Source organism: Pelophylax lessonae (assembly GCF_965119305.1).
Source record: "Pelophylax lessonae genome assembly, chromosome: 5".
Classification (NCBI taxonomy): Eukaryota; Metazoa; Chordata; class Amphibia; order Anura; family Ranidae; genus Pelophylax; species Pelophylax lessonae.
Genome location: NC_138772.1, coordinates 313,855,223 through 313,870,922, shown reverse-complemented (window position 1 = coordinate 313,870,922; position 15,700 = coordinate 313,855,223). Strand labels below are relative to the sequence as shown.

General features: G+C 42.9%; 1 protein-coding gene across 7 annotated transcripts in view; it reads right to left on the bottom strand.

Moving 5' to 3' along the window:
* RELCH (RAB11 binding and LisH domain, coiled-coil and HEAT repeat containing) overlaps window positions 1–15,700 on the bottom strand; it is a 241,533-nt gene that overhangs the window by 135,510 nt on the left and 90,323 nt on the right. For all 7 annotated transcript variants that reach the window (XM_082258179.1, XM_082258177.1, XM_082258182.1 and 4 more), the window contains 2 exons: window positions 10,285–10,398; window positions 1,442–1,633 (listed from right to left, as the gene is read on the bottom strand). In XM_082258179.1, coding sequence (XP_082114305.1) covers window positions 1,442–1,633; window positions 10,285–10,398 — 306 coding nt within the window. The remainder of the gene's footprint in view (window positions 1–1,441; window positions 1,634–10,284; window positions 10,399–15,700) is intronic.

Here is a 15,700-nt window from a genome sequence, read left to right as displayed (position 1 = left end):
AACAGTAAAGTTAGCCCATTTTTTTTGTATATTGTGAAAGATGATGTCACGCCGAGTAAATAGATACCAAACATGTTACGGTTTAAAATTGCGCCCCCCCGTGGGATGGCGACAAACTACGGTCAATAGAGATCTCAATCTGCGACGCTTTAAATTTATTTAACGGTTACCAGTTTAGAGTTAGTGTGTAGCTCTTTTTTTTTAATTATTGCCCACGCTCTGGCGATCGCGGCGATACCTCACATGTGTGGTTTGAACAGCGATTTCATTTGCGGCTCGACTTGCGTATACGTTTTTTTTTGTGCGCGAGCTAACGGTGACGGCTAAATTTTTTTTTTTTTTTTTCCTATTTATTTTTTCTTTTTTTTTAAACTTTATTACAGGTTTTTTAAAAAAAAAAAAATCTGATCACTTTTATTGCTGTCACAAGCAATGTAAACATCCCTGGTGACAGCAATATGTCGTGACAGGTACACTTTATGGAGGGATCGAGGGTCTAAAAGACCCTAGACCCCTCCACTACACTTCCCTGTATGCAAAACGCCAAAAACGGCATTTTTGCATACAGCCGTTTTTTAAATCTGCCGCCTTTTGCGGCACGGTAACCCGGATGTGACGTCATGGACGCCGCCTCCGGGTTACGTCATCGGAGACCCGATCGATGCCGTTTCCGGCATTCATCGGGACTCCATCCAGCCGGCGGACGTGCCGGCTGGGTGCTCGGGGCTCCCGGTGGGACGGTAGCCCCGAGCAAAGCCGCGGAAGGCGGCGGGAGGGGGGGGACGTCCCCTCCCGCCCCCCCGGGTAACGATCGAGCGGCTCCCGAGCCGCATCGATCGTTACCGACGGAAAGCCGACCGTCGGCTTCAAACAACGGTACCGGGATGATGCCTCTAGCTAGAGGCATCATCCCGGTATAACCACTCAAAGTCAGCCGACGTAGAGGTTACGTGACTGGTAGTAAAGTGGTTAAAGCGTTTTTACAGCTGAAAACTCCTCTTCCAACCCACTAGTTCTGTTTTTTCCAGCCAGAAAACGCCCCTGCAAAAAATGCTGATAAAAGCCTACGTGTGCATGGACACATAGGATAACATGCTGGGGAGTTTACTGGCTGAAGAAAAAAAAATGCCTGAAGCCAAAAACAGCAGCTGTAAAAACTTCCAGTTTGCATGAGGCCTTGGCATGCTGTTGTCAGCAGGGTTAGCTATGAACCACTAAGGGGAGTAGAACAGACCAGTCACCCAGCCAATAAGTTGCAGGCTGAGGTGAACGGTCCTCATGACAGGTTGTAGATTCCTTTGGATTGAGGTAAGGCAACCTACGAACACCTATTGGACTCAGGAACAAGCTATAGAAAAACTGAAGAGCAAAACCAAAAAAAGGAATACAAAAATATATGTTGCGTGCTTGGGGTTCAACTTTAATAAAAAACGAATCTCACCTGGACAGGCTGGGGTTCCACTATGGATATCTGTGCACTAGAAAGGGGCTCAAGGTCCTCTTCTTTTACAGCAACTGCAACATCTGCAGTGTCTTTTACTATGGCCTGGTGGCTTCCAAAGTTACGATAAAGTTGCAAAAGGTCTGGAGGTTTTGGAATATTTAATCCTACATCATCCCACAATTCAAAGTCCTGAAGAGAAAGTACAAAGGGTCAGGATTCCAATTACCTGGCTTAAAAAGGATTACTAGGTACAAAGAAAACAACCTCTCTGTCTTCTTTGCACTCATTTTTATTGTTTGAATACAGCAATCCACAAAGCAACACATTACATATATACTTGCACGTATTACATTTCACAACCAGGTTTCTTGAGTCAAAAACGCACACCAAGTCCCAGGATCATAGCAGTTTTTAGAAAGCATTTCTCGTAATAAAACAAAAAGGAACCATTATATTAAAAGGATTTGTATATAATGGTAACAGAACTGGAATCATTTTTAGATTATATATAATTAATTAGACCAGGGGTGTCCAACCTTTTGAACTTTCTGGGCCATATTGGAAGAAGAGGAATTGTCTGGCTACACATAAAATGCACTAACAATAAGGATAAAGAGTAAATTTGTATTGCAATTCATTTTTTGTTTCAACTATTCTGCAGTTATCCTCTTGAGCATCTACATGTATCCCTGAAGTAGCGCTTCGCACCACGAAACATGTAGGGTAGTGGGTAGTGGTGCATTTAAGGAAATACACGATTGGTACCGGATTAGTCTGGCCCAGCAGTACTTCCCAGTGATTCCACTAGTAATACATGAGGATTACGATTTTGCTTGATATTTTTATATCTAGTGGTTTTTGTATATTATTTGTTCTCCTGTCTTTGTCTTATTTTCCTTTTGGATATATTTATGTGTAATAAATAAATGTTTTTAATACAATCCATTGGATCAGTGGTATACCACCATTATTGGTCCTAGATGGTACCCTAAAAGTCCCGACTTATGCCCCACAATACTCCATTATTTTCTGAATTAATTGGGATGTGGTACCTCAAACTACTCACTACTATGTTTTTTTTTCTTACAATGAGCAATTGAGATAGATCTATATATATATATTATATATATATATATATATATATATATATATATATATATATATATATATATACACACACACACACACACACACACACACACACACACACACACACACACACACACACACACACACACACACACACATAATAAGGATAGCACGAGCAGAAAAAAAGTTGGGCAGATCACAAAGTAACAATTACTGAAATAGATATTGTACCTGAGTAATAAAAATTCATTCTTTTTTGTAATATTTTTTATTATAAAAGTTAAAGCGGGCAACATAAAACAAGTGCGATATTGGACACGGTTTTTGATAAACTAACACATGAACATCATGGATATAGTAGGGATTCTCAATGAATTCTCAAGGTGCTCATAAGATATTTTGGTTCTAATTTTGCCCTTCATGTGCTTCATCCTTGAAAATAGTTGCTGCCAAAAATGGATGGCATGAATAAGGAGGGGATTGTGAAAAGTGGGATATTTTACTTTGGGAAGATCAAACTTATATAAAAGACCAATAAAGAGACACGGTCAAATTTTTCTTCAGCCGCAAATGTAGATGCATTTAAAAAAAAAAAAAAAAACCTGGATTTTACCGTAAAATCCTTTTCTCTGATGTTCATTGACGGACACAGCTTCATATCTTCTTTGACCGATGGGTTATGCTGCTCTCCTTAGGAGTAGGACACTAGGCAGAAACAAAAAAAACTAGTGTCCTACTCCAAAGGAGAGCAGCATAACCCATCGGTCAAAAAAGGTATGAAGCTGTGTCCGTCAATGAACGAAAAAGAGAAAAAAAAATTAACATTTTCAAGTAAGATTAGGATTTTGTGTTGGGCTGCATTCATAGCCAATCTTGGCCCACAGGTTGGACACCCCTGGGGGGGAAGGGGAAGAAGAAAGAAGAAAGAAGAAAGAAGAAATGTGCCCCATCTCTTCATCCATCCCATGAGTTCAGCTAACCATGCATTCAATTGTTCTCCTGAAATTTATAGTAACCATGGGTGCCATATTTTTTTTTCAAATAAAGGAAATTTGTCATTCAATGTGAACAACCTCTTTGTTTCAACAAACACTAACCAAATTCACAACACAAGAAGCCCTGGTTCACACTGGTGGGTTTTGTCATGTGATGACAGTTCATCACATTACAAGTCGCACCCCTTTGGAATGGAATCGTTCAAATTGTTACGACTAAAGCTGCAGCGACTTTGAAAAAAAAAAAAAAGGTTCCTGCTCTACTTTTTAAGGATTTCATTGCAATTTGCATAGACTTGTGTTAAATGAAGTCACCAGCCGCAATGAAATCAGAGTTGCAAATTACACTAATCTGTGGCTTTGAAATCGCGCTTAAGTAGCTAGATTTCAAAGCAGCACTGGTGTGAACCAGTGTTAAAAAGGATACATTTGGTAATTGCTAAATCCACTACTTTGCAGCCTAAACCACCTTAGATCATGAGCTTATAGAGGACTTCAACTTCTTTACTCATTTAATTCACTGCCTTTAACTATTAAATAGTCCATTGTGGGAATCTCAAAACGCCAACACTTCTCACACTAGACGGACTACTAATTGTCAGGTATGGGGCTTAATTAGGAGTCAGGCAGAAGGAATTCCCTCTATGTGCTCTGAATACATAGTTACATAGTCCGTAAGGTTGAGAAAAAGACACCAGTTCAACCTGTGGTGTGCACGCACACATGTTTATGTCAATAGTACATTGTACAGTCCGGTCCATAAATAGTGGGACATCAACACAATTCAAATCTTTTTGGCTCTATACATCACCACAATGGATTTGAAATGAAACAAACAAGATGTGCTTTAACTGCAGACTTTCACCTTGATTTGATTTGGTATTTACATCCAAATCAGGTGAACGGTGTAGAAATTACAACAGTTTGTATATGTGCCTCCCACTTTTTAAGGGACCAAAAGTAATGGGACAGATTAACAATCATAAATCAAACTTTCCCTTTTTAATACTTGGTTGCAAATCCTTTGCAGTCAATTACAGCCTGAGGTCTGGAACGCATAGACATCATCAGATGCTGGGTTTCATCCCTGGTGATGCTCTGCCAGGCCTCTACTGCAACGGTCTTCAGTTCCTGCTTGTTCTTGGGGCATTTTCCCTTCCTTTTGTCCTCAGCAAGTGAAATGCATGCTCAATCGGATTCAGGTCAGATGACTGACTTGGCCATTGCATAACATTTCACTTCTTTCCCTTAAAAAACTCTTTGGTTGCTTTCGCAGTATGCTTCGGGTCATTGTCCATCTGCACTGTGAAGCGCCGTCCAATGAGTTCTGAAGCATTTGGCTGAATATGAGCAGATAATATTGCCCCAAACACTTCAGAATTCATCCTGCTGCTTTTGTCAGCAGTCACATCATCAATAAATACAAGAAAACAAGTTCCATTGGCAGCCATACATGCCCACGCCATGACACTACCACCACCATGCTTCACTGATGAGGTGGTATGCTTTGGATCATGAGCCGTTCCTTTCCTTCTCCATACTCTTCTCTTCCCATCACTCTGGTACAAGTTGATCTAGGTCTAATCTGTCCATAGGATGTTGTTCCAGAACTGTGAAGGCTTTTTTAGATGTTGTTTGGCAAACTCTAATCTGGTGTTCCTGTTTTTCAGGCTCACCAATGGTTTACATCTTGTTGTGAACCCTCTGTATTCACTCGGGTGAAGTCTTCTCTTGATTGTTGATTTTGACACACATACACCTACCTCCTGGAGAATGTTCTTGATCTGACCAACTGTTGTGAAGGGTGTTTTCTTCACCAGGGAAAGAATTCTTCGGTCATCCACCACAGTTGTTTTCTGTGGTCTTTCGGGTCTTTTGATGTTGCTGAGCTCTTTTTTAAAGGATGTTCCAAACAGTTGATTTGGCCACACCAAATGTTTTTGCTATCTCTCTAATGGGTTTTGTTTTTTCAGCCTAATGATGGCTTGCTTCACTGATAGTGACAGCTCTTTGGATCTCATATTGAGAGTTGACAGCAACAGATTCCAAATGCAAATAGCACACTTGAAATTAACTCTGGACCTTTTATCTGCTACTTGTAAATGGGATAATGAGGGAATAAACTCACACCTGGCCATGGAACAGCTGAGCAGCCAATTGTCCTATTACTTTTGGTCCCTTAAAAAGTGGGAGGCACATATACAAACTGTTGTAATTCCTACACCTTTCACCTGATTTGGATGTAAATACCCTCAAATTAAAGCTGAAAGTCTGCAGTTAAAGCACATCTTGTTTGTTTTATTTCAAATCCATTGTGGTGGTGTATAGAGACAAAAAGATTCGAATTGTGTAGATGTCCCAATATTTATGGACCTGACTGTATATCCCTGTATGTTGTGGTCGTTGAGGTGCCCATCTAATAGCTTTTTTAAGCTATCTATGCTCCCTGCTGATACCAGCTTGTGGAAGCGAGTTCAACATCCTTACCACTCAGAGTAAAGAACCCTCTACACAGTTTTAAGGTTAAACAGATTCTCTTCAAATTTCAGTGAATGGTCAGGTGTCTTTTTAACAACTTCAGGACCGCCCACCGTGTATTTACGTCGCTACTTTGAGATAGCTGCCATAACCCCAGTATTTTCTTACACAGTGGGTGCTCCACTTTAACATAAAAGTGGTCCCAATGGCAGATTCGCCACAGGTTCCCTTTTATGGGTGGCGGGAGAGGTGCCCATCCCTTTCCCGCCACTTCCCAGTCGTTTTTGCTGCTTACCAGAGCCATCGCTAGCAGGGAAAATCATCTGATCAGCTTGCCTGATGGGCAGGAAGTCAAGTGAGGGCAAGATGGCCCCCACTCAACTCTATGCTCTTTGAGGACCAGAGTCACTTCCGCCCAACGGCCTTGCTTAAGTGTAAATGTGAGATCTGAGGGCTTTTTGACCCCAATTTTCACATTAAGGAGAACCTGTCCTGTTTATTTTGCTTACAAGGGATGTTTTTATTCCTTGTAATAGGAGTAAAAGTGATCAAAAACTTTTTTGTTTTTTTTAAAAAGGGACAGTGTAAAAATAAAAAAAAGGAAAAAATAAAAAATGTAAGCTCCCCCATCCCTCCGAGCTCATGCGCAGAAGCAAACGCAAGTCGCGCCCACATAAGTCTGGAGAAGCCCGCTCTTGACTTGCCAGACCAAGTTCGCTTGGATTCTCAGGAGGAGGCCCCTATGGGCTCCGATCCCTTGTTAGTCGACCCTGATGGACGAAAAAACTTATGAGCCGAGAAGGAAGGCCCACGTCTACCACGAGGGTCCTTGCCTTTAGTAGCCTGCAGAAGAAAGGTACTCTACTCCCCTGTGAGACCTTTAATGATGTCATCCAGGGTAGCACCAAACAGGAGATCTCCTTGAAAGGGAAGATCAGTCAATCCCTTTTTAGAAGTCTGGTCTGCAGACCAGCATTTGAGCCTAAAGACACGCCGAAGAACCCCTGCCGAAACAGAGAGCCGAGCCACTAGGGGAGCCGCATACAAAGAGACATCACAGATAAAACTGCAGCCCCTGGACCAGCTGGTCCACCAGCTCAGTAAAGGCGAGGGGGGGGGGGGGGAAGCTACTCTTTCAGGTCATGGCGCAAAAGCCTAAAAGTGGAGGAATCCTGCTTACTATCTGAGAATCCAGGGCACGTGGTCGTAGACCCCTGCAGGGTGACCCACGTCCGCGGTGGCCAGATCAGATTCAGGATCTGAGGCAGGGGGTGTTTTTTGCCAGCCCGTCGCCCAAAAGCAACCTCCACCTGAGACACCAAGGACTTCAAGATCGCCATCAGGGCATCGATGGATGGATGGGACCCGAAGGGCCCTGCAGGGAAGGGATCAGGTGGGGAGATATGCTCCAGAGACTTGATAAGTCACCAGGGGGACCCCACGAAAAAGTGTAAAACACTGCTAAGAGACAATCAGCACCACTGGCAGCCCACAGAGCACCAATTTATCCTCAGTAGAGGGGGAGAAGACCCCATCAGACTCACCACCCCACAGAACCAGGCACCGCAGCTACCGGGAGAATCTGCACTGCACGAACGGCAATCAGGAAACAAAAAGATCCAGGAGTCAGCACTAGGGAATGAGGAGGGGCCCCCAATGCGGAAATCGGCGCCCAGAGGGCTCCACTGTCATGGCTGCCGCTATTTTCAAAGGAGAACCACTGAAAAATGGCCGCCGGACTACACAAACATGGTCACTGTGTATTAAGCACACAGGCTACAAGAAAATGGCGACCCCACAAGGCTCCCAGGGACCCAGGCGGGATCCTTAGGCCTCAGAAAACGATGCAGACAGGAAGGGGGGGCCCTGGCAGGAGCCCCTACCAGATACATACCCCCCCCCACAGCCGATCGCCCAATCCCTGGTGGCGCACCCCCCCGTCCCCTTCGCCAGCACAGCACTTTGCCCCCACCCTAGGCTGTGAACCAGGCCATCCCACAGCCCCGGGGTCAGTGAAGAAAAGTGGGGGGTTAGATGTCCCACAGGGAAGGGGGGGAACCCAGGGGTCTGACCGCCCCATGGAGGGACCTACGTTCACCCCAAAACCCTGCAGGGGGAGAGAGGGGACAGCTACTTACCATACCAGGAACCAGACGGGCACTGCTCCAGATAGAACCCCCTCTCCATTGAAATGGGGGGGCTGTCGGCCAGGAGGAACACTATGACTCGGGTCGAGACACAGTTGTAAGCGACTTAACGAGACGTTTAACTCGAAGGCCAGCCCCCGTTCGGTGGGACTATGTCCCGGCCTACCTAGCGTTGAGCTGAGGTCTGCACGCACTCGCTAGCCAGGCTGGGGTGACCACTGGATTTAGATTATCCAGCCCGTCGCCCAGTCTGGCAGTTGATTGTACATCTCACAGGAGAAAAAAATATCTAAAAAGAAAAAAAATAATTGCCAGGACCAGAGACCCCAGGAAGGAACTAGGTCCTTACTCCTGACTAGGCAGAAAAAAACTGAGTACCTATTGCAGAGAGAGGAAGTATACCCCCTTGGACTGCCCATAGGCATAGCCAGACTTTATTCCACCTAGTGTTCTACTCCTGTAGGGGGCAGTATAACCCATTGGTTAAGAAGATCAGGAGCTGTGTCTTTCAATGCACGAAAGAGAAAATATCGAATTTACCTTGTAAACATGTGTCAGAATTAGGCCTGGTCCTTAAGTGGTTAAACTTCCTTTCATAGAAATGTTTTTTCCCTATGCTAGGGTCACCAGTAAGGTATTTGTATATAGCGATTATAGCCCCTCCTAAAGTGATTGTAAAGTGTTTTTTTTTTTTAAATAAACACACGTTATACTTGCCTCCTCTGTGCAGTTGGTTTTGCACAGAGCAAACCCGGATCCTCTTTTTCTCGGGTCCCTCGTTCCTGCTCCGGGCCCCTCCCTTCTTTCGAGAGCCCCCACAGCAAGCCGCTTGCTATGGGGGTACCCGAGCAGAGCTGCAACTCTGTATGTCCATTCAGACACAGAGCTGCAGTTCAGACCCCACCCCCCCTCTCTCTCTCCTTATTGGCTCACTGACTGACTAACAGCCGCAGGAGCCAATGTCGCAGCTGCTGTATCTCAGCCAATAAGGAAGGAGAGTTCCAGGACGGCCAAGGGACTCGGACATCGCTGGACAGAAAGGGGGCACATGTAAGTATAAGAGGTGCTTGGGGGGGGGGGGGGCTGCTACACACAGAAGGCTTTTTATCTTAATGCATAGAATGCATTAAGATAAAAACCTTCCTGACTTTACAACCCCTTTAAGCGTCTCCTCTCCAGAGAGAATAAGTTCAATGCTTGTAGTCTTTCCCAAAAGCAGGGATCCTCTAGTCTCTTTATTAGCTTTGTTGCCTGTCTCTGAACGCTTTCAAGTTCCAGTGTATTCTAACTAGTAAGAAGGAAAAACAGATACTGCTCCATAAAAAAAAAAAAAAAAAAAATATTACATAAACTATATTACATAGTAATCATTATAATACATAAATTATCTTTCTAGTAATTTAAGGAATCAACACATACCACTAAAGCTAGAAAAAAGGTTCCATACAGTAAAAGTGTTCGTACTGCCTGTATTTCATAACTGCACACCTATATAGAAAGTTACGTATCAGTCATCTAATGATGGTGTGTTGCTCGCTGCTTTTTGCTAGCACAATAGCTAGGCAAAGGACTACAAAAAAAAAAAAAAAAAAAAAAGTTGATCATTTTCGTCTAAGGGTTTATTGAACAAGAGGTTTAAATGTCACCACATCCTTTTAAAAAAATTCTGTTCCACATCTGAAACCATGACAGAGTATATAGCCATGAAAATGATTGAACGCAATTTTAAGCCTGACTCGGATTGTGGACTAGCATGGGCAAAACACCATGTTTAATAAGAGTGGGTGAGTATTTTAATAGCTCTATATTCTACATAAGTGCTTTGAAAATCAACAAGTTTATATTAATTCATGGTAGGTCACAGCATCTGCAGCCAGATCATATTTGGCATTGAATAGAAAACTATGGAAGGAAATTCCAAGAACAATATAAGCCATTTAGAAGGATATCCTTTTGCCTTGCTAGGATATTCCTCCATATTATATTGTTCTAAAATGTCCCTTTCCTGAGAAAAACGTCCCAGAACATTACTGTTTTTATACTCAGTCTTTCTACCTGATTACGCACCTTCTAGAGTTTCTATGCAACCAAGAATATACATATTATACTTAAAATGTAATAAGCACATTACCTGGTCATCATTTTCATCGGAAAAGGTTATAGAAGTAAGCTTGTGGTTATTTTTCAATAAATACTCGTTCACAAGGAAATTTAGTGCTCTTTTTTCAAGAGGTTTAATAGGTTCCTAGAATAAAACCAAGCAAAGAAGTTAGGAAAGCTATAACATATTTGTGTTCTTACCAACAGGTGAAGCCTTAAGAAAAACGCCACCAACCAGGTAAGAAAAATGTTGCCAATACCCACAATACAATTTGCCTATATAAGCCCCCCCCCCCCCCCCACCTTTACTAGTATATGGCACCTCTAGAGCTGTCCTTGAGAATGAAAAAGGAATGTATCTGGATGACTAATGACTGTGAGGTACTACGTTATGAAAACTAGGACAGTTTGTTCATTTCATAACACTTCCATAAAACCACTACTATTGTTATTATGAAATGACTGTATTGTATATTAGGCAAGCCTCCAATTCCTATCTTAAAATAGTCTTTGGCAGGGCAAAGACTATGGACCTCAGGGATAAAGGGAATCCTAAACTACTCAAGGAAGGGATGGTTTTAAATTGGAAAGAGTCAATCATACGCACAATGGTGGCAATGACTTTTAGGACGGCTTAAAATTAAATAATGACAAACAAAAGGGTTATGTTCTCCAAAACTGACAGTGTTAAAGTGATTGTAAAGTCACATTTCGTTTTTCTATTAAAATAATAAACATGTCATACCTGCACCTGTGCAGTGGTTTTGCACAGAGCAGCCCACATCCTCCTCTTCTCGGGTCCATGGCTGGAGCTCCTGGCCCCTCCCTTCTTTTGAGTGGCCCCACAGCAAGCAGCTTGCTATGGGGGCACCCGAGACGAGCTGCAGCTCCGTGTATCCATTCAGACACGGAGCTGCTGTTCAGCACCACCCCCTCTCTCCTGATTGGCTAACTGAGTTTGATTGACAGCTAGGGGAGTCAATGGCGCTGCTGCTGTGTTTTAGCCAATCAGGAGATTTGAGTCCTGGATGGCTGAGTCATTCGTGGACATCGATAGAGATGGGGCTCAGGTAAGTATTGGGGGGACTGCTGTACACAGAAGATAAAAAAACCTTCTGACCTTACAACACATTTAAATTAATGGTTTCTAATGATAGGTTAGGATTACAGTGGTGAGATACAGGGGTTGGACACAAATATGGAAGCACCAGGTAAAATAAATTGTTACCCATTATAGAATTGGACCGCCTTTGGCATCCAAGACCGCCTGAATTCTTTATTGGAATTGACAAACATAAATAGAACTCTTGGATGGTGGATAATGGAAACGGATACCAGTTGACCATGTCAGCTGCACTTCTGGTTATCAGACGACATTGCCCCGGAAACTGTACATGCCATTATAACCTTGGATACTATACATCACAACACCGCAAATAAATAGGCAACTTTAGTCACAGAGGCACCAGCTAAGTGGGCACCAACAATTTGGCCTCTTTGAAACTCAGTAAGCTCAGACATGACTATTACTAGCAGCGCATGCTGTAAATGACAAAAGTGAGGCTTGCCACCTGTTAGCTAGGGGTCTCAACACACAGGGGAAAAAAAAAAAAAAAAGAAGAATGTGAGAAAAGTAGGGATAGCCTGTTCTACGGCTCCCCCTTTGCCTCATGAGATGGTAGCAGTATGAGGTTCAAGCCCCCCCCCCCCCCCCCCATTGAGTTTTTGGTTTTGATAGGTTGAAAAAAAGTCAGCGGATTGGGAATGTTCTGGAAGTTCTGGGGGGGTCCTCTAGGATAGGCCACTTAAGGTTACTTGACTCCCCCACAGCACTCCAGAAATTCACAGGACCCCTATTTAAGCAGGAGGCTGAGGGGGCCTTTGCCAGTCACCACAGGGATATTTAAAGAGCACCCAACTGATGTTGGCTGCTTTTGTTTACGGTTTTAAAGTATTCATTGATTAAGAGCCGGTTCACTTGAAGAGACTTGTTAAGAGACTTGTTAAGAGACTTGTTAAGAGACTTGTTAAGAGACTTGTTAAGAGACTTGGAAGAGACTTGTGCACTACTTTGAAGAGACAGGCGACTTTGTCTGTGGGGAATGCCTGGCTAATCTCTTTCTTCTTCCTGGAAAGTCTGATAACAAGTCGCTTCAATTAAGATAAGGAGGCGACTCCCATTGAAGTATATGGGACAAGTCGGATCACAGGTCGCCTCAAAGTAGTACAGGACCCTTTTCTGAAGTCGGAGCAACTTCAGTAGTGCCAATTAAGACGGCACTGATTGATTAACATTGCTTTTGTTATGTCAAGCGACCTGGGGCTACACAAGTCGCCTCACAAGTCGTGCTAGTGTGAATGGGCTCTTAAAGTTATGGCGAATTTTTAATTGTTTATATGTGTAAAAAAATAATAAACAAGGCCACGGCCGTTATTGTTTGGTGTGTCTAGTGTTCTTTTTAGGTTTGGAGTTTATGCTGTCCATCATTCCATGTTACTTCACTTCTGCTTTAAAGACGAAACAGGTCGCCACTGTCACACCTGCAAATCATGTAGGGTTTCTATATTTTTGTTCAACCCCTGTACATGTGGTACATTTAAATTGGGGCCTTGCTCTCCTCATCTTAATGTAATATACTGTATGTCCATTGTTGTATTTTTACATACAAGTTTTAGAAAGAAAATGTTAGGATACAGCAGCAGGTATATTACAGAATCTCCTTATGTGAGAAAGCAGCTCTGTTAAGTAGGCTAGCAAAGATTGGATCTATATTGTATAAAAACTAAAAATTAGGAGGGAAAAAAAAAAAAAAAAAAGGTAGCATAAAATATGTAGGCTGCTATAGTTGATCTCTCCTTCTGAAGAAGCCAGTTTCCTGGTTGTTTTGCTTTTGTATTAACATTAGCACTTGTACAGTCACCACCCTGAAAGTAGTATAGAGAATTTAGAATTTTTCTCCTGTTTTATTTAGTGGTTTCCAATGTGCTTTCACAGTTACTTGCAGTAACTTTAAGTCTTCTTCAAAAGTTTATTTAAATATTCAAGTATAAAAATCAAGGTAATCCGTAATAGTACAGGCTAGGGCTGAACGATAGTCAATGTGATATCGACTATCGTGCTGCGAGCATAGGCGATAGTCACATCGCCGAACATACGATAGTCGGGACTCACAGTGGTTGTAGAAGGTAGCAGAACACAGCTCGACATCCGTCCCACACGTTCAGTCTGCCTGCCTGCATTTAGTTCTCCTGACTGAGCGGTGAGCAGCGCGCCGTGAGCAGCTGCACAGCTAACCAATCACGCGTGCCTGCACACCTGATTCTTTCGTTGTGCCGCTACTCACGAAAAAAAAAAAAAAAAAATATTGCAATGTACTTTTTGTTTCCAATATCGTGCAGCCCTAGTACAGGCCATTGGTGAGACGGTTACAGGGAGAGCTACAGGGTATGGTCCCATAGTGCAACAATATTGGATTTCAATTATATTTCCCTTACCTTCCTACCCTGCAGACCAGTTTACCTTAAGTGGAAATTTCATTTACATCATTTCATTTAAAGGAACAACACTAATATAAGATTATGCACTCTTAATTGCTAGCAAGGGTTTACTATTAATTCACCTAGGGACCAATTAATACAAATACATGAGAATGATGGAATGAATATACAGTAAGCAAACTGCATACACACAAGCATTAAATATATTTATTAAACACACACACTTACAACACACTCACATTCACACCACTAAGCATTTGAAGTGTTATGGTGGCCTATACACGCTTTAATAAATTATCAACTGTGTTTTAGATATGCAATTCATTGATAGTTTATGGAGGATGGCCCAAACATCATATTAAATGGAATACAGATGGCCCTTGCAACTCATCTTTTAGAGTTCTACCATATTCTTTTCCAGAATGCAATTTCTGGCTATTGTAAATGTGGAAAATACTCTGGTTTTCCTTCACCCGTTGTGAAGTTTTTTTATTAATTATTATACATATTATATTCCATATAATATATTTATTATTTCTAAAACATTGTCATATTATTATAATATTAATACAATTTATTATATATATTCGTTTTTGGTTTTTTTTACAGATATTGGAGTAGTTTCTGGACTTGCAAGGTACCCAGTATGGCTAAATCACTAAAGGAGTAGAGTAGTTACAAAGTAAATTGGGTTGGGCCCATTTATGGCTAGGGTTATCATCGTAATTATTTAAGTGTAAAGTGGGACAAAGGATTAGATAAAAAAAAAAAAAAACAGCATTAAAAAAAACTGTGGGTCTTCAGTTACTCAAACTATCTATATGATAAATCACTGCCTAGAAAAGTTTGTTTAAGGTTTTGGTTTTATACAATAACTGAAATCTGAAAAACTGCCACTAGGTGGCACACAAAAGATGTAAAAGTGTAACTCTAGGAAGAAAAGTGGCAACCTACAAATTGCTTACTATAAATCAAACACAACAAAGCTGTAATATATTCAAATTCAGATTATTAACCACCATGAAGGTCTATTCTTGAACCTTAAAACAATGTTTCTGAATGGCTTCAGATTTGCTTCAAGATTTAAGATAAAGGAAAACCACTCCAGTTCTGAACACAATAGAGCTGCAGGAGACATCTGGAGTTTTATTTTTTCCTTCAATCCACTGGTTAAACAAGATATAAAAAAAAAAAAAAAAAACACAAAAAATAAAGCCTCTGTGTATACCCAGCTTTAGTTTCAGTGTTCTCCAGCAGCGGCATTATACTGTGGCTGCCAGAGTGCATTGTGAAGGGAGTCGTGCCGTTGCATTGTTATGACGCATCTCACTGTTTAACGTTTTTTCAACTGCATTGAAATGGCGCAAAAATCCCATTTCATTCACTTCAGCAAGTTATAATGTGGTATAGAGCGTGGCAATACACTGTTCTGGAAATAACAGAACATATCCCTTTTATTTTATTGTACACAACTGCAGCACTGTGGTGGGGAGAGGAGAGAGGAGCGGGGGGAGGGAGGAGAGGAGAGAGAGCGGGGGGGGGGGGGGGGAGGAGAGGAGAGAGCGGGGGGGGGAGGGGAGGAGAGGAGAGAGCGGGGGGGGAGGGGAGGAGAGGAGAGAGCGGGGGGGAGGGGAGGAGAGAGCGGGGGGGAGGGGAGGAGAGGAGAGAGCGGGGGGGAGGGGAGGAGAGGAGAGAGCGGGGGGGGAGGGGAGGAGAGAGCGGGGGGGAGGGGAGGAGAGGAGAGAGCGGGGGGGAGGGGAGGAGAGGAGAGAGCGGGGGGGAGGGGAGGAGAGGAGAGAGCGGGGGGGAGGGGAGGAGAGGAGAGAGCGGGGGGGAGGGGAGGAGAGGAGAGAGCGAGGGGAGGAGAGGAGAGAGCGGGGGGAGGGAGAGAGGAGAGAGCCTCTGCCCCCAGCTCTTATGCAGCTGAGAACAGAAGATATGTGATCACT